General features: G+C 36.8%; 1 protein-coding gene across 7 annotated transcripts; it reads right to left on the bottom strand.

The window, feature by feature from the left end:
• Positions 1-1,198: 1,198 nt before the first annotated feature.
• LOC125263537 (gastrula zinc finger protein XlCGF57.1-like) lies at positions 1,199-18,137 on the bottom strand. 7 transcript variants are annotated; one of them, XM_048182545.1, is made up of 14 exons: positions 17,929-18,056; positions 17,739-17,759; positions 17,516-17,551; positions 14,649-14,795; positions 14,408-14,548; positions 13,876-14,019; positions 12,185-12,322; positions 11,957-12,100; positions 9,196-9,333; positions 8,965-9,063; positions 8,729-8,866; positions 8,517-8,657; positions 8,284-8,421; positions 6,611-6,828 (listed from the first exon to the last, which is right to left on the bottom strand). In XM_048182545.1, the coding sequence occupies exons 1-14, from the start codon at positions 18,011-18,013 to the stop codon at positions 6,773-6,775; spliced, it is 1,566 nt and encodes a 521-aa protein (XP_048038502.1). In that variant the 5' UTR covers positions 18,014-18,056; the 3' UTR covers positions 6,611-6,772. The 7 variants fall into 7 exon arrangements, with proteins under 7 accessions (XP_048038503.1, XP_048038500.1, XP_048038502.1 ...); XM_048182544.1 differs by having other exon boundaries at positions 8,965-9,102; positions 17,929-18,053; XM_048182547.1 differs by lacking the exon at positions 8,517-8,657 and having other exon boundaries at positions 8,965-9,102; positions 17,929-18,060.
• Positions 18,138-23,788: the final 5,651 nt, after the last annotated feature.

Below are 23,788 nucleotides of genomic sequence, written 5' to 3'. Positions count from 1 at the left end.
TAAATAACAGAGACACGTTTCTCTTTAAAATGTTACAGCCTCTGCTTCAGCTACCCGAAGTACACGTGAGAACAAGAACATTTTGTACTAAAAATTCTACTTTGTTTAAAAAAAACATCAAATGAACTAAGAGTGACACACTTTTTAGATATTGTTCTTTTGGGAGGAACTCCATCTTTGAGTTCATCTCAATCTCAAACTTGAAACTGCTGGTCTTGAAGATGAACTATGTTCAATATGAAAATTTTAGAGGGTATTTTTTGTCATTCTTTTGACTGGTTAGGATTTTATGGAAGAAATTGGTCTTACTTCTTGATGAATTATTGTGTCATGTTTGGTGAAGATGATGCAACGTTGTAAAGTGCTGGAACTCAACAGGAACTTTACTTAGTGATTCCTAGTGATACGACTTCTCGCCAGTGTGGATCCTCATGTGGTTTCAGATGTCCTGACTGACTGAATCTTTTATCACAGTGTCAACACTTAAAGGGATAGTTCACCCAAAAATGAAAATTTGATGTTTCTCTGCTTACCCCCAGGGCATCCAAGATGTAGGTGACTTTGTTTCTTCAGTAGAACACAAATGATGATTTTTAACTGCAACCGTTGCCGTCTGTCAGTCTTATAATAAGAGTGAATGGGAACTCCAACAATAAGAGTTGAAAAAACTTCCATAGACAAATCCAAATTAAACCCTGCAGCTCGTGACGACACATTGATGTCCTAAGACACGAAACGATCGGTTTGTGTGATAAACCGAACAGTATTTATATAATTTTTTACCTCTAATACACCACTATGTCCAACTGCATTCAGCACTCGTTAGTAAGGTCTGATCGCGCTCTGACAACGGCAGTGATGTCTAGCTCTCATTGAAGTATAAGCACGAGACATCACTGCCGTTGTCAGAGCGCGATCAGACCTCACTAACCAAGTGCTGAACGCAGTTGGACATAGTGGTGTTTTAGAGGTAAAAAATTATATAAATACTGTTCGGTTTCTCACACAAACCAATCGTTTCGTGTCTTAGCACATTGATGTGTCGTCACGAGCCGCAGGGTTTAATTTGGATTTGTCTATGGAAGTTTTTTCGACTCTTATTGTTCGAGTTTCCATTCACTCTTATTATAAGACTGACAGACGGCAACGGTTGGAGTTAAAAATCATCATTTGTGTTCTATTGAAGAAACAAAGTCACATACATCTTGGATGCGCTGGGGGTAAGCAGAGAAACATCAAATTTTCATTTTTGGGTGAACTATCCCTTTAAAAGGCTTTTGTAAATTCTCTGGAGACACTTGTCATTCGTAGCAAATGTCTTTGCACACTGCTTTCACACCGGTATGTATTTTCTGGTGTACTTTTAAAGAGTGTAGCCATGTAAAACTTTTTCCACACGAAGAACACATGTGAGGCTTCTCTCCGGTGTGGATTTTCATGTGTTTCTTAAGCTGTTTTTTTAGAGTAAAACTCTTCCCACACTGATCACATGTGTGTGGTTTCTCTCCAGTGTGGATCATCTCATGTGTTTTCACAGTGTCTAGCTGACTAAACCTCTTGTCACAGTGTGAACACTTGTAAGGTTTTTCTCCAGTGTGAATTCTCTGGTGCCGATTCACTTCACCATCTGTAAAAAATGTTTTCCCACAATCAAAGCACACATGATTCTTCACACCACTGTGTCTTTTCTTGTGTATTTTCAAACTATGCAGTCGTGTAAAACTCTTTCCACACAAAGAACACATGTAAGGCTTCTCCTTTGTGTGGACCTTCAGGTGCTGCTTCAGGGATTCTGCCCAAAGGAATTGTTTACCACACTGATCACAGCTGTGTCTTATTCCAGAATGACAACGCAGATGTGATTTAAGACCGATTACTTGTGCAAAACTCTTGCCGCAATAATCACATGTGTGCAGCAGCTCTCCAGTGTGGATTTTCATGTGATCATTAAGGGTTTCTTTTCGTGTGAAACTCTTCCCACACTGATCACATGTGTGTGGCTTCTCTCCAGTGTGGATTTTCATGTGCCTCTTAAGGGTTTCTTTTTGTGTGAAACTCTTCCCGCACTGATCACATGTGTACGGCTTCTCTCCAGTGTGGATCTTCATGTGTACATTAAAGTTTCTTTTTAGTGAGAAACTCTTCCCACACTGATCACATGTGAAAGGCTTCTCTCCAGTATGAATTGTCATGTGATCTTTAAGACTTTTTTTGTATGGGAAATTTTTTCCACACTGAGAGCAGATGAAATTTTTGTTGGCTCTTGTCAGCTCAACTTTACTTTCCGCCTGTAAGCAACTCAAAGATTTTTCTTTAGTTTTGACATCATGATGTTTCTCCTCCACTTCACTCAGTTCTTCTTCTCTCTCCTCATTCTCTTCCATCAGGTCTAAAATGAAAGGTAAAAAAAATCTGTCAAAATGGTTCACAAATTGGTCTGAATGATTCATTTCAAAAGTTGTGAAATTTTTATCTGTGTTTGATTCGATATAAATATGTTTTGGCTTAACTGTGAAATGGTGATTATGTGAAATTTGATTGTGAATTTATGTGTGATAGTGACAAATCTCCTGCTTTCCACGAACCTGAGGGGATGGGCTATTCACCCAATACTAGAAAAGTAGTGACAAAAAGATGAAAAGCATGTTTTTCTATATAAACATGAGTTTGACGGATTGCACCTCTTTAAAAAAAATGCCTTGTCAAATTAAAAGAAGTTCAACTTTAAAAAAAAAAAAAAAAAGAAAAGAAAAAAAAAGGACCCCTGTCTAGGACCCTGCAATCTTTTCTATTCCAAAGCACTGAGTCTTGGGTTTTTAAAAGCACAAATGTGTTCAGTATGAAAAATTAAGAATGTACATCATACTATGGTTAATAATAATTGTGCATAATTTACATTGTGACTTTAAACATGTACAGTATTGGGGGAAATACATAAATAAAACAATAAATGCAGGATAAATATAGGATATTTAAGTTTTTGATGTTTCCTTTTGGGGCTCAGCAATTTATCTTTCTAATCCTTCTAAATTTCAAAGATAGCGGAGGCCACACCCACAACACTGATGATAATGAAACAGAGGAACAATATCGCTGAAATGCAATCAATTTTAGTATGTTTTTTCCAGCTGCTGAACGATTAAACATTAACGACCAATCAGAATTCACCAGACTTTAAAGAGCTTTTAAAGCAGCAGACAATGTAACTGCAGCACACGCTTATAATAAATCATGTGTCGATGTGATGCTAATATAGTTGTCATCATATTTATCTTTATAGTTATTGTTCTTGTTGTGAATGGGACTTAACTCTTATTAACACCACACAAGTAAAGTACAAATATTAACTGCAAAATCATGCTATAAACAGCAAGACAATATTTTTACATTTTCTGAGTGGTTGTTACTGCAGTTGCTAGGTTGTTCTGGGAGCATAAGATCCAAGTCAAAAAAGCCCACCTCCAAACCACTATGACTTCTGCTCTATAGATGGCTTGCTTTGTTATTTTTTTGTATTGTGCACATATTGCATTTATAGATTCCCTCACTGAATCATTTAAAGCTGTTCACCTGGAAAATTCATTATTAACACAGCCTCATGTTGTTCAAAACGTGTGCATTATTTCTTTTAAAGGTCTCTTGTTTTAAAAATCTTCTTCAGGTGTTATGAAAAAGAAGAAATTCATACAGATGTAATGACATGAGGGTGAGTAAATGATGTCAGATCAATGGCAACCTAGCTCAGCTAGGTTGCCATTGATACAGACAACTATAAATTATCTATAAAATTCACCTGTACTTTTAATACTAAAGTAATTTTAATTTAAGTAATCATCTTTTGCTTTTGCTCAAGTCAATTTTCATATGAAAATAACTTACATTTACTTAAATATGGCGATTCTATGGCGAGCTACTTTATACTGACTGACTGAATGACTAACGTTAACTTACAACCATTAAATCTGAAGCTGCTTTAAGTTTTATAACTCTAATGTTTTAAGCATCGTTAATGAAGAATCAAGAATAAACATTAACCTCTCTGTTCTGTATCTTCATGTTTCACTCTGAAGGGTTCACTCCTGTTCTCACTGTAATATTCACTAAACTCTATCATTACAGATTTCTGTTCTTCCTGATGGTCTGATTGCATCTCTTCATTTGTAAATAGTCGCTTTTAAAAACTGACTCGTGATGCTTCGAAAACCCGGCAAATCTTTTTTGAAACAGCAGTTCGGAACGTGTGTGTTCTCCTTCTGGTATTTTTGGCGGTTTGGTAAACCAACGTAAACTGTTCATTTCCGCCACCTAGACTGGAGTGCGGCGCGCGCACATATTTTAACATTTGGCTATACTGAGGGATAAAGAGAAAGAAAGGGATAAAAATTGAATACTTTCATATATATATATATATATATATATATATTTTTTTATTATATTTTTTTTTAATGTTTAACCATTTACCCATATACTTGATTGCCTTGAACCGTTTCCTAATATCACTATAAATTATTAACTACCATCAGACCTACACTTATAGGTCTATACATTTATATTGTCATATGCAATACATTTAAAAAAATAAATAAAATTGTATACAACACATTTTGCAATACATTTATATAGGGTTATATGCAATACATTTTAGAAGAATATGTTCTACCATTTCTGGGTGTCCACATTTGTCACAATTACCAGTTTCATGTTTCTCTATTTTGCTCAAACTTTAATTTAAAGGTGCCCTAGAATTAAAAATTGAATTTATCTTGTCATAGTTAAATAACAAGAGTTCAGTACATGGAAATGACATACAGTGAGTCTCAAACTCCATTGTTTCCTCCTTCTTATATAAATCTCATTTGTTTAAAAGACCTCTGAAGAACAGGCGAATCTCAACATAACACCGACTGTTACGTAACAGTCGGGATCATTAATATGCACGCCCCCAATATTTGCATATGCCAGCCCATGATCGAGGAATTACACAAGGGCAGCCAGGATCTGTGCACAGCTGAATTATCAGACTAGGTAAGCAAGCAAGAACAATAGCGAAAAATGGCAGATGGAGCAATAATAACTGACATGATCCATGATATCAAGGTATTTTTAGTGTCTTGCTAAATGTTTTGTTAGCATGTTGCTAATGTACTGTTAAATGTGGTTAAAGTTACCATTGTTTCTTATTGTATTCACGGAGACAAGAGCCGTTGACAAGAGCATGAGCATTTAAAGGGGCCGCAACCTGAATCGGCGCATTTCTAATTATGCCCCAAAATAGGCAGTTAAAAAAATTAATTAAAAAAAATCTATGGGGTATTTTGAGCTGCAACTTCACAGACACATTCAGGGGACACCTTAGACTTATATTACATCTTGTAAAAAAACGTTCGATGGCACCTTTAATGCTGTACATCCTATTCTCAGTTTCAAAATGGTAATCTTTTTATTTCCATATCTAATTCTCTCAGCCCTAACACTCCTGGACCTGTTATGTCTTTCTTTTATTCCATTATTATACAGTATCTTTTGCCATTTACTTTTTATAGTTATTAGTGTTGACTAAAAATCAACATTTGAACCCATAGTGTGCTAAGTGGTAACTAAATATTTTTAAATACAGAGATAGTATATTAAAAGCACATTTTAGTTCAGATTTCATGGTGTCTCAAAATAGCACAGTCGAGTACACTTAGATGTTAAGAACTAAAGAAGAAATTTTAGTATATTAAGTACAAAATTAATGCGTGAAAATAGAGCACTTGAAGTACATTAAAGAAGTGTCCTTTTTTCACTGGCATGTTAATGGTGTGTTTAAATAGTAGGCTACTGTCACAAGAAATAAAGAGGAATCAATAGTGAATGCAGCAAATATCAGTTTAAGAAAAATAGCAAGAAAGAAAGCAAGGGTCAGATGTCGTAGGTGCAGGTGGTAAATTTATTCTCCACATTAAAATATAGCACTTTAGGTATATGCTGAAGTATTTTGTTAAATTGTGAATTTTAGTACACATTTAACTTGCATGTTCCTTTTTTCATGAAAATCCATTAAAATAGAACTTGGTGACAGTATATAGGAATATTTTACATTTCATGAATATATCCAGGTCTATATAAACACCACTGTACAGAACTCGACTTCAAAAAAGGGCAAAAGGCCAGTAGTTCTTTCAATAGACTCATCACACTGGGGAGCAGCAGCACTCCTACAGCCTTGTCCCAATCTACTGTACACCCACTTGACCCTAAATGACAATCCCCACCCGATTAAGCGAGTACTAATGTGCTAACGGTGACAAGGCCTCACACTCCCTCTTTTTGCTCCTCTTAAGCTTACCAACCCCACGGTTCCTTATTCCGCATCAGTCGTTGGAACACCACTACCACCACTATAAAAATATACACAAATATACACACCAAATCAGGAGTCTTTAGAAATATTTTTAAGTGTTAAATACTGATTATTTTTACACATACATTACTTGCATTAGCGTTAACTGCATTCTTGGTTTCATTTCTGGTACCATTGTACTTCAGTTCAAGGCTTCCATTACTTTTAGTCCCTTTTTCTGTTAAGCTCCTGGAGAAAGATGTAATAAACAACCACACACACAAATGCACAAAACAAGGTTTTATTAAACTATGATATTTGGTGAAAGTAAGACCTCAAGTATGGTATGCAAAAAGCAATCTCCTGAGACTCCTTTTTGATAGTTAAATCAGCACTGTTAACTGCATGCATGGCCCAGGGCAACACTTCATTCTGGCAGGACTTTGGTCATGACGGTAACAGTTCTCGGCACAGGATCGGTTTGAGACAGTCACCAGGCTTCACTGCATGGATACAGAAATTCAGCTTTAGTCGGTCCATGTGCCAGCATTCAATCTCAGATACACATCACAAAACAAAACACTTTACTTATAGAGCGAATTGTATTTCTTATATTTAGGGGCCAAGCAGCAAAGGTGGGTAGGCACCTATTGTTATCGCTAGTGTTCTTATTCTTCCTCTCTGAAAGAATATGGTAGCACATAGAACTGTATGGTAAAAATTGGTGAAATTTGGCATACTAATAGAGGAGAATCTGAACATTAAACATAGCAAATGTGGAGTCTCTAACACAAACCCTCTAGTGCCATCAAATGTCCAAAATTGCACTCGTATGCTAATCACTTTTGAATCGTAAGAAACAAAAACCAACAACAGTTCGCCTGACTCTTAGACAGCTCGCCTGATTTATGAAAATCAAATCAGATCTTCAGACCTCACTGGCAAAAAAATAAAAGCTTTTTGATAAAGCTACCCATTCTTGAATACGCAAAGAAATGAATGTAGAACGCCCCAAACTGAACGTGAGGCTTATTACTGCAACGCTGTGGTTCTCAAACCCCTAGAGTAGCACCAGCACTGCACATTTTGTATGTCTCCCTAAATCGGACACACCCATTTCAGGTTTTCCATCCATAACAATGAGCTCATGAGTTGAATCAGGTGTGATAGATTGAGACATACAAAATGGTGGTGGTGCTCCAGGACAGGTTTGAAAACCACTGCTGTACTGTATTCAGACCAAACATGTCATCACAAACACGACCTGAGTTTACATGCTGTGTTTCGGCACAGTGCCACCTACTGGTCCAGAGATACAAAAAAAAAAAAAAAAAAAAAAAAAAAAAAAAGTTTATATGCTTATAACTTTGGATTTGGTCAACTTTATCTCCTTAGATTCCTGAATTTCATGTCCTGAAGGTATGTTTGAGGACAGTGCCACCTTGCGGTCAAAAGTTATATTTAAAAAAAAAAAAAAAAAAAAAAGCCAATAGCTTTTAAATAAATTAGACTATTGTAATGAAACCAGTCTTAATAGATTCCTTGGGTCATTCTGAGAACATAGATTGAATCTTATCTTCAGACAATGCAGGCAAAAGGTTATGGATTGGGTCATAGACTAGACATGATGCCAAAACAACTTCTGAGGCTGTGTCTCTAATGCTTTGGCATATTGACACCAAACTTTGCATGTGTCATTTAAATCAAATTCATTGTGACAGTATTTGTGTTTTTTCAGCCATTTTACATCAAATGTCTAATTGCTCATTGTTGCATTTGGTCTGGTGCTCCCAGACTGTGTTCTTTGTGCTTGGATCCAACAGTTGCTGCTTGCAGCTATATTTAATCTTTATTTTGTAAAGCCACATGCTTGAAACTCAGGTACTTTGACACTGAAAAAGAAAAATACTAAAGACAAACCGTGTATGGTGGAACCCAAGCATTAATATAACAAATACCTCTATTTGGAGCTGTACACTGATGTCCACATCCATTGCTGCAGCATTTCTCATCTTTTGGACAATCACTGTCATCAACACATGACTCGGAACACACTCTTGGTAGAAGGATTTTGTTTGGACACACTCCTGGCTTTGCTGTTACACAAACATGACAGGGAAACCAGATCACTGAACGTCTCATTCACTGTAATGGGAGAAAAAAAGCTGACCCATGCATCAGTATAACATACCTGTATATGGAGCCGTACACTGATGTCCACATCCATTGCTGCAGCATTTCTCATCTTTCAGACAGTCGCTGTCATAAGAACACGACTCCACACACGCTCCTACTCCAAGTTTGTTTGGACACACTCCGGGCTTTGGTTTCCCTGTCATGTTTGTATGCATTTATATTTTAATATTTATAAAATTACTATTACTATTACAGACAAACACAGACCTGTATATGGAGGCATACACTGATGTCCACATCCATTGCTGCAGCATTTCTCATCGTTCAGACAGTCACTGTCATCAACACACATCTCAGCACACACTCCTCGTTCAAGGATTTTGCTTCGACACACTCCTGGCTTTGCTGTTATACAAACACAGAAACCAGATCACTGAACACTGAATGTCCCATTCACTGTGATGGATGGGGGGGGAGCTGACCCATGCATCAGTATAACATACCTGTATATGGAGCCGTACACTGATGTCCACATCCATTGCTGCAGCAATTCTCATCTTTCAGACAGTCGCTGTCATAGGAACACGACTCCACACACGCACCTACAAGTTTGTTTGGACACACTCCAGGCTTTGGTTTCTCTGTCATGTGTTTGTATATTAATATATATTAATATTTATACAACCAACTATTACTATTACCATTACTACTATAAATGTTACAGACAAACAGACCTGTATATGGAGGCATACACTGATGTCCACATCCATTGCTGCAGCATTTCTCATTGTTCAGACAGTCACTGTCATCAACACACATCTCAGCACACACTCCTCGTTCAAGGATTTTGCTTCGACACACTCCTGGCTTTGCTGTTATACAAACACAGAAACCAGGGGTCTCATTTATAAAACTGTGCGTAGGATCCCTACTAAAAGTGTATGTACGCGCAAAAGCTAGATTCTGCGTACGCACAAAAAAAATCAGATTTATAAAACCATGCGTACGCCAGAACCTGCGCACAAATCCCTTTATAAATCCCAGTCAGCAGAAGATTGTGCGTACGTGCATCTCCACCCTGTCTCCTCCCCGAAATCACCATATATGGAGCTTACGACGCCTAGTTTTACTATGCATAACCTCATCTGCATATCATTCCCATACATGTTCCCATCCACGTGACACCACGGTTAACACCGTCAAAGGTACAAGACATTGGAAAATATTAGATATGGACTATAAATGCAATTTGTGCCACACATTATATTGATAAAGATCATCCAATATCCTCTTTATGTTTTAGAATAAATATATCAAAATATCCATAAAAACAAAATTGTATAAAAAACTTCAGATAAAGGTTTTAGAATAGAGTTGATTCATTAATTTCCACTGGCCAGATAGTATTTTAATAGTTTTAAACAATTCAAATCAAATTTATGCAGGTTTTGCTGATAAGGTGAACATATCTTTTAGGAAGTTTATAGGCTATTTTTAGTGGAAACAGATCGGCCTACCTATTTATTGCAGTGTAAATACAATTGTCTGAAACGGCGCGTCACTGACAAAGTATTTTAAAAAGAAAACATGCAAATCTTACCGTTTTCCTCAAATGATATCCTTCAAATGGTAATTATTTGAAGATCCTTCACACGAACACCTCCTGCAGCTGTGGTTGTACAGTAAGATATTATTGGACCTATTCAAACTGGACAACGGACCGTTCGACCACCGAATCCAGCAGGGTCTTCCATAATATCCAAGTTAAGTGTGCATCACTGATCGTCATTCTCAAAAAAATATTTTGTCATAACATCTGCAGTTTAGTTTAAAGAGGAATTATTGTGCTCCCAGCGCTCCTCGCTGTCATTAAAGCAGCGTGTCACTGGAAAAGTGATCGAAAGTAGCACATCTACTATCTCAATTCATATCACTTTTGTCTCCAGAATGTGCGTACGCACGGCTCAAAGTTTGCTTAAAGGGCACCTATTATGCCCCTTTTTACAAGATGTAATATTGGTCTTGGGTGTCCCCAGAATGTATTTGTGAAGTTTCAGCACAAAATACCCCACAGTTAATTTATTATAACCATTTGAAAATGTCATTTTGGGGGCCTGTTTTAAAAAGAGCTGTTTTGGTGTGTACCACCTTAAATATAAATGAGCTGCATATCCCCGCCCTGCCTTTGGATGAGGGCATAACTTGCATACCTATGGCAATAAACAGTTGGTAGAAGCAGAATGGCTGAGAGTGAGAGACCCGCTGTTTTGTATGGCATTCAGCCGTACATGTTTGAACCGGAATCAGACCCAGATGATGAAGAGACTCCGGCAGAAGAAACACAATTGAGAATGGAGCAGGACGTCTCTGAATGGTTATTTGATACATTTATGTACTTAGAGTTTTAATCGCGTCCCCTTTGCAATTATGGATGTGCAACACACACACACACACACACACACACACTGCGTGATAACGTTCGCGCAATTTTTTGAAACTACAAACACAAATACTGTGATAACGTTTGCTAAGTAAACATACACAGTTTTTAATACAATATCTTTAAAAAATATATATATACACGTGTGGATACACACTATACAAACAAGGTTTAAATTATATACACAGACATTCTACGACGACAACAACAACTTTAGACGCATTTGTTATTGAACTGGCTGACATCGACTGAAATGACTATTTGCTCAAAAAACATTAAATACACTTACTTCTTCTGGAGGTGACGTTGGATCGCGAACAGTAGGCAACGATCCACACTTGAGGATTAACTTTGAAGCAAGACCTGCTTTGAATTGACCCTCGTTCTCAAAACAGTCAGTCAAAAAATGATTCGTGCAAACATAAACGTATTTTGGAATTTTGAGTGGCGCCTTTCCTTCGTAAATAAAATCCATCCACTGCGTTTTCAGTGGCTCTGATGTCGGAAGTAAGTGAAAACTACTATGTTCATTATTACATCCCACAACAGAACACTTATGTTTCTTAGGAGACATTACCGGCTGTCGTTGAAACAATGGAGGATGGTTGACAGATCACCGAGGTCGGGGTCTATGCCAAAACCAGATTGTCAATCAAACCACGTGGGTGGGGCTTAGCGCAATTCTACGTCACAGTGAGAGCAATCTTAGAACAGGGCGTTCTGAGACAGTGCTTATGAATTATTGAGATTGTAAAAAAACCACTGGGTGGATTTTTCTCATTCTAGGGTGGTTTTGCTCACACACTGCCAACACACATTTATGGTCAAACACCATGTAAAAGTGAATTTTGCATAATAGGTGCCCTTTAAAGGTGCGCACATTCTCCCGTCAAGTTTGTTTTTATAGATCACAAACTTTGCGTGGGAACTGGCGTACGCACGTTTCCATCCCCGTTTTGTGCGTACGCACGCTTTATAAAGGAGACCCCTGATCACTGAATGTCTCATTCACTGTAATGGGGAAAAAAGCTGACCCATGCATCAGTATAACATACCTGTATATGGAGCTGTACACTGATGTCCACCACATCCATTTCTGCAGCATTTCTCATCTTTCAGACAGTCGCTGTCATAGGAACACGACTCCACACACGCTCCTACTCCAAGTTTGTTTGGACACACTCCGGGCTTTGGTTTCTCTGTCATGTGTTTGTTTTTATAAATATTAAAATATTAATATATACAGTTACTATTACTACTATAAATGTTACAGACAAACAGACCTGTATACGGAGGCATACACTGATGTCCACATCCATTGCTGCAGCATTTCTCATCGTTCAGACAGTCACTGTCATCAACACACATCTCAGCACACACTCCTCGTTCAAGGATTTTGCTTCGACACACTCCTGGCTTTGCTGTTATACAAACACAGAAACCAGATCACTGAACGCTGAATGTCCCATTCACTGTGATGGGGGAAAAAAAGCTGAACCATGCATCAGAACACACACACACACACACACACACACACACACACACACACACACACACACACACACACACACACACACACACCTCTCTTAAATGAAATTCAATCAACTTGGATGTTTGAGTCACATAAACTTAAATTACATTGCACCGACTTAAATGAGTTACATCTCATACAAGATATTAAAACATTGAACATTGCTTTAACTCATCAGAATAAGTTAAGCAATGTAAAAACATTATAAACACCACCAGTCAATAGTTTGGAAACATTACTATTTTTAATGTTTTTGAACCAACTCTTATGCGCATCAAGGCTGCATATATTTCATAATACAGAATACTGTGAATTACAATTTACCATTATGGCTTTTCTATTTTAATATACTTAATAGAATTTCTGTGATCAAAGCTGAATTTTCAGCATCATTACTCCAGTCTTCAGTGTCACATGATCCTTCAGAAATCATTGTAATATGATGATTTATTATCAATGTTGGAAACAGTTGTGCTGCTTATTTTATAACCTGTGATACTTTTTCAGGATTCTTTGAATAAAAAGTTAAATAACATTTAAAATATAAATCTTTTATAACAATATACACTACCGTTCAAAAATTTGGGGTCAGTATTTTTATTTTTATTTTTTAAGAAATTAACACTTATTCAGCACGGATGTGTTAAGTTGATTAAAAGTGATAGTAAAGATATTGTTAGAAAAGATTTATATTTTGAATAAATGCTGTTCTTTTGAACCTTTTATTCAATGAATCCTGAAATAGTATCATCTCAGGATCCAAAAAATATTAACAACCGTTATCAACATTAATAATAAATCAGCATATTACAATGATTTCTGAAGGATCATGTGACACTGAAGACTGGAGTAATGATGCTGAAAATTCAGCTGAGCACAGAAATAAATTATATTTTAAAGTATATTAATAGAAAACCATAATTTTAAATTGTATTAATAAAATTGTTTTCATTATGAAATGCAGCCTTAATGAGCATAAGAGACTTCGCTCAAAAACATTAAAAATGGTAATGTTTCCAACCTTTTGACCAGTAGTGTTTAACTCTTTATATGAAGCTGTACATTTATGTCCACATCCAGTGCTGCAGCATTTCTCATCGTTCTGACATTCACGGTCATAGGAACAACTCGGTACACACTCCTCCTACACCAAGTAATTTGCTTGGACACTCCTGGCTTTGGTTTCTGTCGTGTGTTTGTACAACATATCAGTGAACGCTGAATGACTCCATGCATTTAAAATAAAGAAAAGACTCAGCACACACTCCTTGTCTAAGGTTTTTGTTTGTGCACTCCTGGCTTTGCTGTTATACAAACACATGACAGGGAAACCAGATCACTGATTGCTGAATCAATCATTGCATTTAAAAAAAAAAAAAAAAAAAAAAAAAAAAAAAAAAGGGAAAAAGGAAAGCTGACCCACACACACACACACTCTAATACCTTTATATGGAGGCATACACTGATGACCACATCCATTGCTGCAGCATTTATCATCATTCGGACAGTCACCGTCCTTCACACATGACTCTGCACACACTTTTTGTCCCAGGGTTTTGCTTGGACACACTCCTGGCTTTGGTTGCTCTGTCATGCATTTATATAAATGTTTTATTAACAAAATTCGGGAGGAGCAGGTGCATATAATTAATCTAATTAGCATAAGTGGAAAGCATTGAGCTAATCAACAAACAAGAGGTATATATACACTGCAGACTTATCTCTGTTCATTGACAGTTTATCAGCATCCTTCCACCACCCCATCTCTTCACTTCGAGTTCTATCTATTATTACCACATCCAGGGGGAGTACTCTGGGTTCGGGCCAAAATTCCAGTACGCCAAATATGCATTACTTTATATGTATATGTGAACAGCATATCAGTGAATGCTGAATGACTTCCTGCATTAATTAAAAAAAAAAAAAAAAAAAAAAAAAAAAAGCACAGACCCACACACTAATGCAAGATAAATACCTTTATATGGAGGCATGCACTGATGTCCACATCCATTGCTGCAGCATTTCTCATCATTCGGACAGCCACTATCATCAGAACACATCTCGACACACAATCCCACTTCTCCATGTTTTTTGCTTGGACACACTCCTGGCTTTCCTGTTATACAAACATTACAGAGAAACCAGATCAGTGAATGCTGAATGACTCACTGCATTTAAAAAGCTGACCCCCAACACACACTAATACAATAAAATACCTGTATATGGAGGCATACACTGCTGTCCACATCCATTGCTGCAGCATTTCTCAGTGTTCGGACAGTCACTGTCATGGGCACATGACTCTCTACACGTTCTAGACGTTGCTACTTCAAGGTAGTTTTTAGGACACACTCCTGGCTTTGCTGATACACAAACACAACAGAAAAAGCAAATCATGCTGAAGGTCTCATTTACCACTTCTTTTCAAGAAGTATAATTCTTGAAAGTGTTACTTGCAGTTTCTGTGTAATTTGTGAAACTTAATTTGAATGAAAAATGTTTCTAGTTTCTTTTGGAAGACATGCACATGCAGGGGAAATAAGAAATTAAAGGTGCCGTAGAACGTCTTTTTAAAAGATGTAATACAAGTCTAAGGTGTCCCCTGAATGTGTCTGTGAAGTTTCAGCTCAAAATACCAGATTTTTTTTTTATTAATTTTTTAACTGCCTATTTTGGGGCATCATTAAATATGCGCCGATTTAGGCTGCGGCCCCTTTAAATGCTCACGCTCCCCGCCCACGGAGCTCACGCTTGCCTTTAACAGCATAAACAAAGTTCAAACAGCTAATATAACCCTCAAAATGGATCTTTACAAAGTGTTCGTCATGCAACATGTCTAATCGCGTAAGTATGGTATTTATTTGGATGTTTACATTTGATTCTGAATGAGTTTGATGGTGCTCCGTGGCTAAAGCTAACATTACACACTGTTGGAGAGATTTATAAAGAATGAAGTTGTGTTTATGCATTATATAGACTGCAAGTGTTTAATAATGAAAATAACAACAGTCTTGTCTCTGTGAATACAGTAAGAAACGATGGTAACTTTAACCACATTTAACAGTACATTAGCAACATGCTAACGAAACATTTAGAAAGACAATTCACAAATATCACTAAAACTATCATGTTATCATGGATCATGTCAGTTACTTATTGCTCCATCTGCCATTTTTCGCTATTGTTCTTGCTTGCTTACCTAGTCTGATGATTCAGCTGTGCACATCCAGACGTTAATACTGGCTGCCCTTGTCTAATGCCTTGAACATGGGCTGGCATATGCAAATATTGGGGGCGTACATATTAAGGATCCCGACTGTTATGTAACAGTCGGTGTTATGTTGAGATTCGCCTGTTCATCTAAGGTCTTTTAAACAAATGAGATTTATATAAGGAGGAAACAACGGTGTTTGAGACTCACTGTATGTCATTTCCATGTACTGAACTCTTGTTATTTAACTATGCCAAGATAAATTCAATTTTTCATTCTAGGGCACCTTTAAATCATGCGCACACTTTACCAAGATGTTCCCTTGATTTTCTAAATCGTGCACATGATTTAGCCTACTATTTTCCTGCATGTCATGTGCGGGGCTGCGTAGACATCCACTAAGAAGTGAAACTCATTGAAAGCAGGGAGTACACACACAGAACTACAATCAAATCAACAGCATTTGTGTCCCCTAGACTAGAGCAGGTAGAAACATGTCCTCGATGGGACGGCATCAGTTTCAGACACCGACCGGCCACTGCAGAAGATATTCAAGAGGATCATCAGGGGAGGCCAGGAGTGCTGAATGCTTTTTCCAGCACTTGTAAGTCAGAGGTCTTGCAATGTGTGTTTTAAACTTAAAGGTGCAGTGTGTAGATTTTAGCAGCATCTAGCGGTGAGGTTGCAAACTGCAACCAATGGCGCTCACCCCTCCCTTTTCGAAGCACACATAGAAGCTACGGTAGCCGACGCGCTGACACAAACATGTCTTCGTCTGAAACAGAAGAGAGTAGTCAGTCAAGCAATGAGATTTCTTACTTCTAACAAAAAAACGATATCTGCTTCTAATAAACCAGACGACTACTACTCTGTGTGTATTCTGCCTCTAAAAACACGAATGATTAAGATAAACAGCAACATAGTGACTAAACTTACTCTGTAGAGCAGTCTGTCCGTTTAGGGAAACATGCTGGCGCAAAATGCCGTTTTAACATGTAAGGGGACCCGCGGCGTATAAGATGTGGTAAGAAATGGCTCAAAGGTAATAAAAACAATGACTTATGAAAGGTCTTTATGCACCACTGAAAACGGTTATGTATATTATGTTGCATTTGTCAATAGATCCTCCTAAATTTTACACATTGCACCTTTAAGTATAATAGCCACAAATTTATCTGGATCAAATCAAAGTAGTTTAGAAAATCTACTATTTATACCTAAACCGGTTTCAAAGACAAGGAGTGCCATTACAACATAGAAACCTTACCTACCCCACTACAAGTGCACAGGAATGCTAATATATAACATGAACATCGGCTGATATTTTGTACATGAATTTACTGTTCAAAACAATTATGCTATTACCATGACCACCGCCGTTACATTAAGAAATTTAATAAGCACAAGAGAAAAACAACACAGTAACATGTAGCAAAACAGGATGAACCCATTAAACCAATGAGATCAGACTTTTTTTTTTGAACAATAAAAGTGGCTTGTAATGTAGTACTTAATACTTGGGTAAAGTTGGTTTTATATTCGCACATTCGGACATCCGTATTCAATAGCCTTGTTAATCACACTACATTGGACATTCAGTGGACATTCACAAGTAAATATGCCATTAAAACAATACTTGCCTATTTTGATCGACTGTGAAAAATGTTGCAAGTTGACAATCGTTGGTTGTCAATATCATGTCGCTGCTTAAAATTCGCAAACATTAATTTATTGCACATTTATTGGAAAGTCTGAATTTATCAGAAGTCCGAATGTGCGAATATAAAACAAACTTTACCCAAGTGTACTACTTTACAACTGGAAAATTTAACCAAAAAAATAAAATAAAATAAATAAAATTAGCATACATACCTGGTAGTGGTGGAACTAAACCAACAGGTCTGATTTCTGCAAAAAATAAAATAGAAAAATAAGTAAGAAAAAAAATAAAAATCATGTTTTTTTTTTTATATAGATAGCCCAGGGCAGCGTTTCCCAAAAGCATCGTAAGCCTAAGTTGATCGTAGCTCCATTGAAACGCTGCCCAGGCTACTTATTCACATATTTGCTTCGCGCGGTGTAATGAAGATCTCACCTGCGACTGGTTCTTCAGAGTCTGTAGTGCTCAAGCACGGAGGGACACAAAACAGCAACACAAAGTTTAACTTTCACTGGACATCTGTACTATACAAATGTACTGTTACAAACTAAAGCTCTAACGGCATTTTGTGCAAGTACATTTACATATTTGCTTCGCCCTGTGTAAAGGAGTGAAAAGATCTCACCTACTCGTTCTTCGGGGACTCTTACGCTCCAGCATACAGAGGAACACAAAAAAACAATCAACGAGCAGCACAGTCGAGCCGTCATCCTCTCGACCAGAGATCTCACAACAGACTCTACTGGAAAATGCGCTGAATTAGAGGATCACAAGGGTTTTAAAGCACTTTTTTGAAAACAAGTTTTTAAAGATCCAAGGAGATCTGGCGCAGCTCATACCCTGATGCAACTCATCTGCCTGTAGCTTTCTAGCAGCCTAATCTTGAGGACCCTGATCAGCTGTTCAGGTGTGTTTGATTAGAGATGCTGCGTTCATCCAGTTACAGTAATTACGTCATGACAACACCTCAGACTTTTTTGAGATTTCTTATTATATTTACATTTTAATTGATAGATTTTTATCAATAAATAATATAATTTAAGCACATTCTTCACATTCTTTCAACTTAAATTCAAAATAACTCTCCAATACATGCTCAAAATAACCCAGCTCAAATCAGCTCAAAATATTGGGTCACACTGGGTCAATTTGGGTGTTTCTGCCGACCTCTTGTTGAAAAAAAAAAAAAAATACAATATGATATTTCATGACTCTTGGTACTATGGAAGAGGATTAGGGCCAAGCAATAATAAAAAAATAAAACCATCTCGAGATTAAAGGTGCCCTCGAATGAAAAATTGAATTTACCTCTGCATAGTTAAATAACAAGAGTTCAGTACATGGAAATGACATACAGCGAGTCTCAAACTCCATTGTTTCCTCCTTCTTATATAAATCTCATTTGTTTAAAAGACCTCCGAAGAACAGGCGAATCTCAACATAACACCGGGGTGTACGCCCCAATATTTGCATATGCCAGCCCATGTTCCCAACATTATGAAAGGCATTAGACAAGGGCAGCCAGTAACGTCTGGATCTGCACAGGTGAATCAACAGACTAGGTAAGCAAGAACAACAGCGAAAAATGGCAGATGGAGCAATAATAACTGACATGATCCATGATATCATGATATTTTTAGTGATATTTGTAAATTGTCTTTCTAAATGTTTCGTTAGCATGTTGCTAATGTACTGTTAAATGTGGTTAAAGTTACCATAGTTTCTTACTGTATTCACGGAGACAAGAGCCGTCGCTATTTTCATTTTTAAACACTTGCAGTCTGTATAATTCATAAGTACAACTTCATTCTTTATAAATCTCTCCAACAGTGTAGCATTAGCCGTTAACCACGGAGCACAGCCTCAAATTCATTCAGAATCAAATGTAAACAATATAACAGTATACAATACTCACATAATCTGACGCATGCATGACGAACACTTTGTAAAGATCCATTTGAGGGTTATATTAGCTGTGTAAACTTTGTTTATGCACTGTTCAAGGCAAGCGCGAGCTCTGTGGGCGGGGAGCACGAGAATTAAAGGGCCAGTAGCCCTGAATCGGCTCATTTATAATGATGTCCCAAAATAGGCAGTTAAAAAAATGAATTAAAAAAATCTATGGGGTATTTTGAGCTGAAACTTCACAGACACATTCAGGGGACACCTTAGACTTATATTACATCTTTTTTTAAAAAGTTCTAGGGCACCTTTAAAGTTGTTAAATTTCGAGAAAAAACTTGTTAAATTTCGAGAAAAAAGTCGAAATAAAATGTTGAGAATAAAGTCATTAAATTACGAGAAAAAAACTCGTTAAATTTTGAGAAAAAAGTCGAGATAAAATGTTGAGAATAAAGTCATTAAATTACGGGAATAAACTCATTAAATTACGAGAAAAAAGGCGCTAAATTATGAGAACAAATTCATTAAATTATGAGAATAAATTCGTTAATTGAATGACTTTATTCTCAACATTTTATCTCGACTTTTTTCTCGAAATATAACATTTTTCTCATAATTTAACGAATTTGTTCTCGTAATTTAACGACTGTTTTCTCGTAATTTAACGAGTTTATTCTCAACATTTTATCTCGACTTTTTTCTCGAAATTTAACGAGTTTTTTCTCGTAATTTAATGAGTTTATTCTCAACATTTTATCTCAACTTTTTTCTCGAAATTTAACAAGTTTTTTCTCGTAATTTAATGAGTTTATTCTCAACATTTTATCTCAACTTTTTTCTTGAAATTTAACAACTTTAATCTCGAGATGGTTTTATTTTTTTATTATTGCTTGGCCCTAATCCTCTTCCGTACTCTTGCCTCTAGATGGCCTTATAACTCTATATGGAGCAAATGAGCTGTTCCAAAGTAATTTCTCTTCAATATGCATTCAGATACACATGTAGACATTATAAAATCTTTTTTTTTTAGCTTTAGCATTTTTAGTTTTCTATGTGTACTGAAGCATTCCTCGCATTCAATTTATTCCTAAGGGGCTCAAATTGACCCGTGATGAAAGGATTTGTTACTTTTTTATTACAGCCACATAAACTCCTCAAATCCTGTAAAAAAACATTTTGTGTATTCTTGTTTCAAGTGCGACAAAAGTCTTAAAGTTGTCATTAAATCAAAACTGACCCTATTTACTTTGTTAGCACATATTACTAGTCTTGTGGTGAACAATTAATCTGTGCAAATTAAAACACAGGTTTGTGCAAGTTAAAACACAGAAAAAGTTTGTCATTGTAATCTTTAATCAAAATCTGAAAAGTAACTTCCGGTCTGGAATGGTGTTCCTTCTCTGATGATGTCAGTTTGACGGCTTGGGTTGAAAACACGTAAACCACTCCTCTCCAACCGAGAGATGGAGAGGAGGAGCACTAAAGTAAAACCTGCCTAAATACGTCACAACACTGGAGAAAACAGATGATTTTTAGCAACTGCAGTGCCTGACCTAGGTGGCTGGTTTCGTTTTGCTCTTGCGGTACTTTTATGGCCCATGTGATTGTAAGGCGACAAATTTTCTAACCAGAATGCATTGCTTTTGTCAGGCGGCAGCAGATCTTTGCCGCATGAAGTCAAACAAGCCTTGTGGCAGCTGACTTGTTGCCTCACTGCTCTATAGGCGGTAGGCTTGTTCGACTTAATGCGTGAGTAAATCATAGGGTAAAAGATACAAATCTTTCTGGAAGATTTCCAGTTTTTTACTATCACACATCTGCCCAGCATGATGCAGCTCTGTATCCACTCTGATTCTTTTTTTTTTTAAACATGACTTAAAGGCTGAGGGTCACCAAGAATATATAAACTAGGACAGAGATCTTGGACTGTGATATCTTTAAAATATGGCATTGCTAACATTCAGGATTAACCCGCTCTAAACAGCCTTCTAGGTGTCCAATAGAATGTAAGATTTTAATTTGTATGAGACATATGTTCTAATATCTCTTGATCCTCCCCACTGTAAAAAAAGAATTGTTGATTTAACTTTACTAAAAAAGTAAGTTAAATGGTAGCCTTAAAATTTTGAGTTCACTGAAATTTAAAAAATTTAGTTACAATGAAGGCAATTAGTTTAATCAACAGAAACTCAAAATGTTATGTTATCTTAACTACATTAATTATCTAAGTTGATTTGACAAAAGAAAAAAGTTATAACAAATCATGAAAATTATTTTTTACAGTACATCTTCAAATGTGCATCCCAAATTATCTTAACTGCTGAACTAATATTTTAGCCCATCGAATAATATTTAGATGCCTCATGGCCAGTACCCACAATCTTCCAGATCATCTTGAGGATATTTTTACCCCTTGGAGCATATGAGGGGGAGGTAAAGATACTGTGAGCATATCTACAGAAATAATCATTAGAGAAGATGAATTTTTGCTTAAGTCTATTGAAAGATATATTCGATTTATTCAACAATATTATTACATTCCTTAAACCGTTGGGCAAAAGAGAGTTTAAAGGACAAAATCTGACAAATGTCTCGAAATACATCTGAACAATGTTTGATGTGATGTGGTAACCTTAGTATAAGTGGAATAATTGATTAATTTAATTATTAGAAAAATAATGAAGGAAATTTATAATAAATAATATAGCTGCAAGCGACAATCATCGTGGTTCAAGCACTGGCCCATGTGAATGTTTAGCCAAAAAATTCTGTATTACTGTTACTAAAAATAAAGCTGGATCTGATGCTATGTTAGCCACTTGACAAAAAAAGTGTTAAAAAAAATACTACACAAATCGTGCATACTAATGAAAACATTATAAACTGTTACTTAGAAGTAAACAACTGTAGTTTAGGTATAAGTCAGCTGCGACACTGAGAATAGTTACCTTTATGGAATAATCCACTAAACTACTGAGATACAAGGAGTGTGAAAGTTGTGAACTAAAATTCTCAGTTGCATGTGCGATCAGCATGTCTAGGAAACTCATGAATATTCATGTATGCTCCTCCCTGGGAAACTGAAAATCTAGTAACACCTGTTGTGCACGTCCATTGACATGCACCGTACAGCATTGATCTGCTGCTTTAAATGTGCAATGAGTACATTTTAGGAGGATCTATTGACAGAAATACAAAATATTATACATATATTTTTAGTGGTGTATAAAGACGTTACATAATGAACCATTATGTTTTTATTACCTTAGAATGAGCCATTTATATACCGCAGGTCCCCTTACATGTTAAATCATCATTTTGGGCCGGCATGTTTCTACAGTAGCCCCAAACCAGGGGTGTCAAACTCAGTTCCTGGAGGGCCGCAGAGCTGCAGAGTTTAGGCCCTGCAGAGTTTAGTTCCAACCCTGCTCCGAACACACACAGTTGTAGTTTTCAAAAAGGCCTGAAGGACTAGGATGGAAGATTTCAGAAAGGCCTGAAGGATTAGCTGAATCAGGTGCGTTTAATTAAGGTTGAAGCTAAACTCTGCAGGGCTGTGGCCCTCCAGGAACTGAGTTTGACACATGTTCCCTAAACGGACAAGCTGCTCTACAGAGCATGTTTATTTGACTGGCAACTCTCTGCTGTCTCAGATGATGACATCTTTGTCCTGTTGGCCACCCGTAGCTTCTCTATATTCCAATTCGCAGCCTCACCACCAGTTGTCACTAAAATGTACACACTGCACCTTCAAGTACAGACTTGGCTGCTAAAACCAGATGAGCATCATTATCAGGAAAAAGAAGTCAATCAAGTGATTCAGTGTCACTGTTTATGGTGAGTCTTCATTCATGTTGTAAATAATATAAAATCTTTCTAGTTTTGTTTATTTTTGGTTCCCTTTATTTTCTTGTGTTTCTGCCAGTTCCTCTAATCTTCAGTGACTCTTCACAATGTTCTTTATCAGCTGAAAGATCTTCAAGGATCGTTCTGTGTTCAGCTGTCATGTGACTCTCTCCTGGTACATCAGTGTGTCTGATCTCAGCATCAGTCTCTCTCTACCTCTGGAGGTGGAATATCAGGATAAAAACACCTACAGCTGTGTGCTGAACAATCCCATCAGCAACCAGACTCAACATCTGGACATCACTCAACTGCCAGATATATTCAGGTACTCTGAATCCAATTAGGTGGATTTTGGTGAAATATTTTTATAATGCAATTGTTCAGTACTCAACTTCATGTCTTTCCTCAGGCTGTTCCCTCTGTTTTGACTCTACTGAAGCTGTGATCTGATTGGTCGTCACTGCTCTGATGGGCGTGTCTGCTGTTGTTCTTCTGGTTAATGACAGTCATGTACATAATATTGTATAGCAATAATAAACAGTCTTTTGTCTAGTTTCTTTCTCCTTCTGCCTCAACATTTTTTAAATATTCTTGCATTATTTAGGTCAGTGTTTATAGTCTGACGCCAATGAGATCCCATTAAAATGTGTAGATGAGCCACTCCTACTGATAAGGCATGTTAATATCCTGCATAATCTTTCTTTATGCCTTGGCCAATTTCAACATCTTACAATCCA

The sequence above is a fragment of the Megalobrama amblycephala genome, linkage group LG2 (genome assembly GCF_018812025.1).
Source record: "Megalobrama amblycephala isolate DHTTF-2021 linkage group LG2, ASM1881202v1, whole genome shotgun sequence".
Lineage (NCBI taxonomy): Eukaryota > Metazoa > Chordata > Actinopteri > Cypriniformes > Xenocyprididae > Megalobrama > Megalobrama amblycephala.
Note: the sequence above shows the minus strand (reverse complement) of the source record. Positions and strands in the feature narration are given on the sequence as shown.

Excerpts from the sequence above, each read along its gene's own strand:
- LOC125263537 (XM_048182543.1), bottom strand. The coding sequence starts at position 18,013 with ATGACGGCTCGACTGTGCTGCTCGTTGATTGTTTTTTTGTGTTCCTCT. Across the intron at positions 17,760-17,928 it reads AGTCCCCGAAGAACGAGTAG|ACTCTGAAGAACCAGTCGCA; the intron begins GTGAGATCTTTT and ends TGAGCACTACAG. Across the intron at positions 12,323-13,875 it reads GTGTATGCCTCCATATAAAG|CAAAGCCAGGAGTGTGTCGA; the intron begins GTATTAGAGTGT and ends TTTGTATAACAG.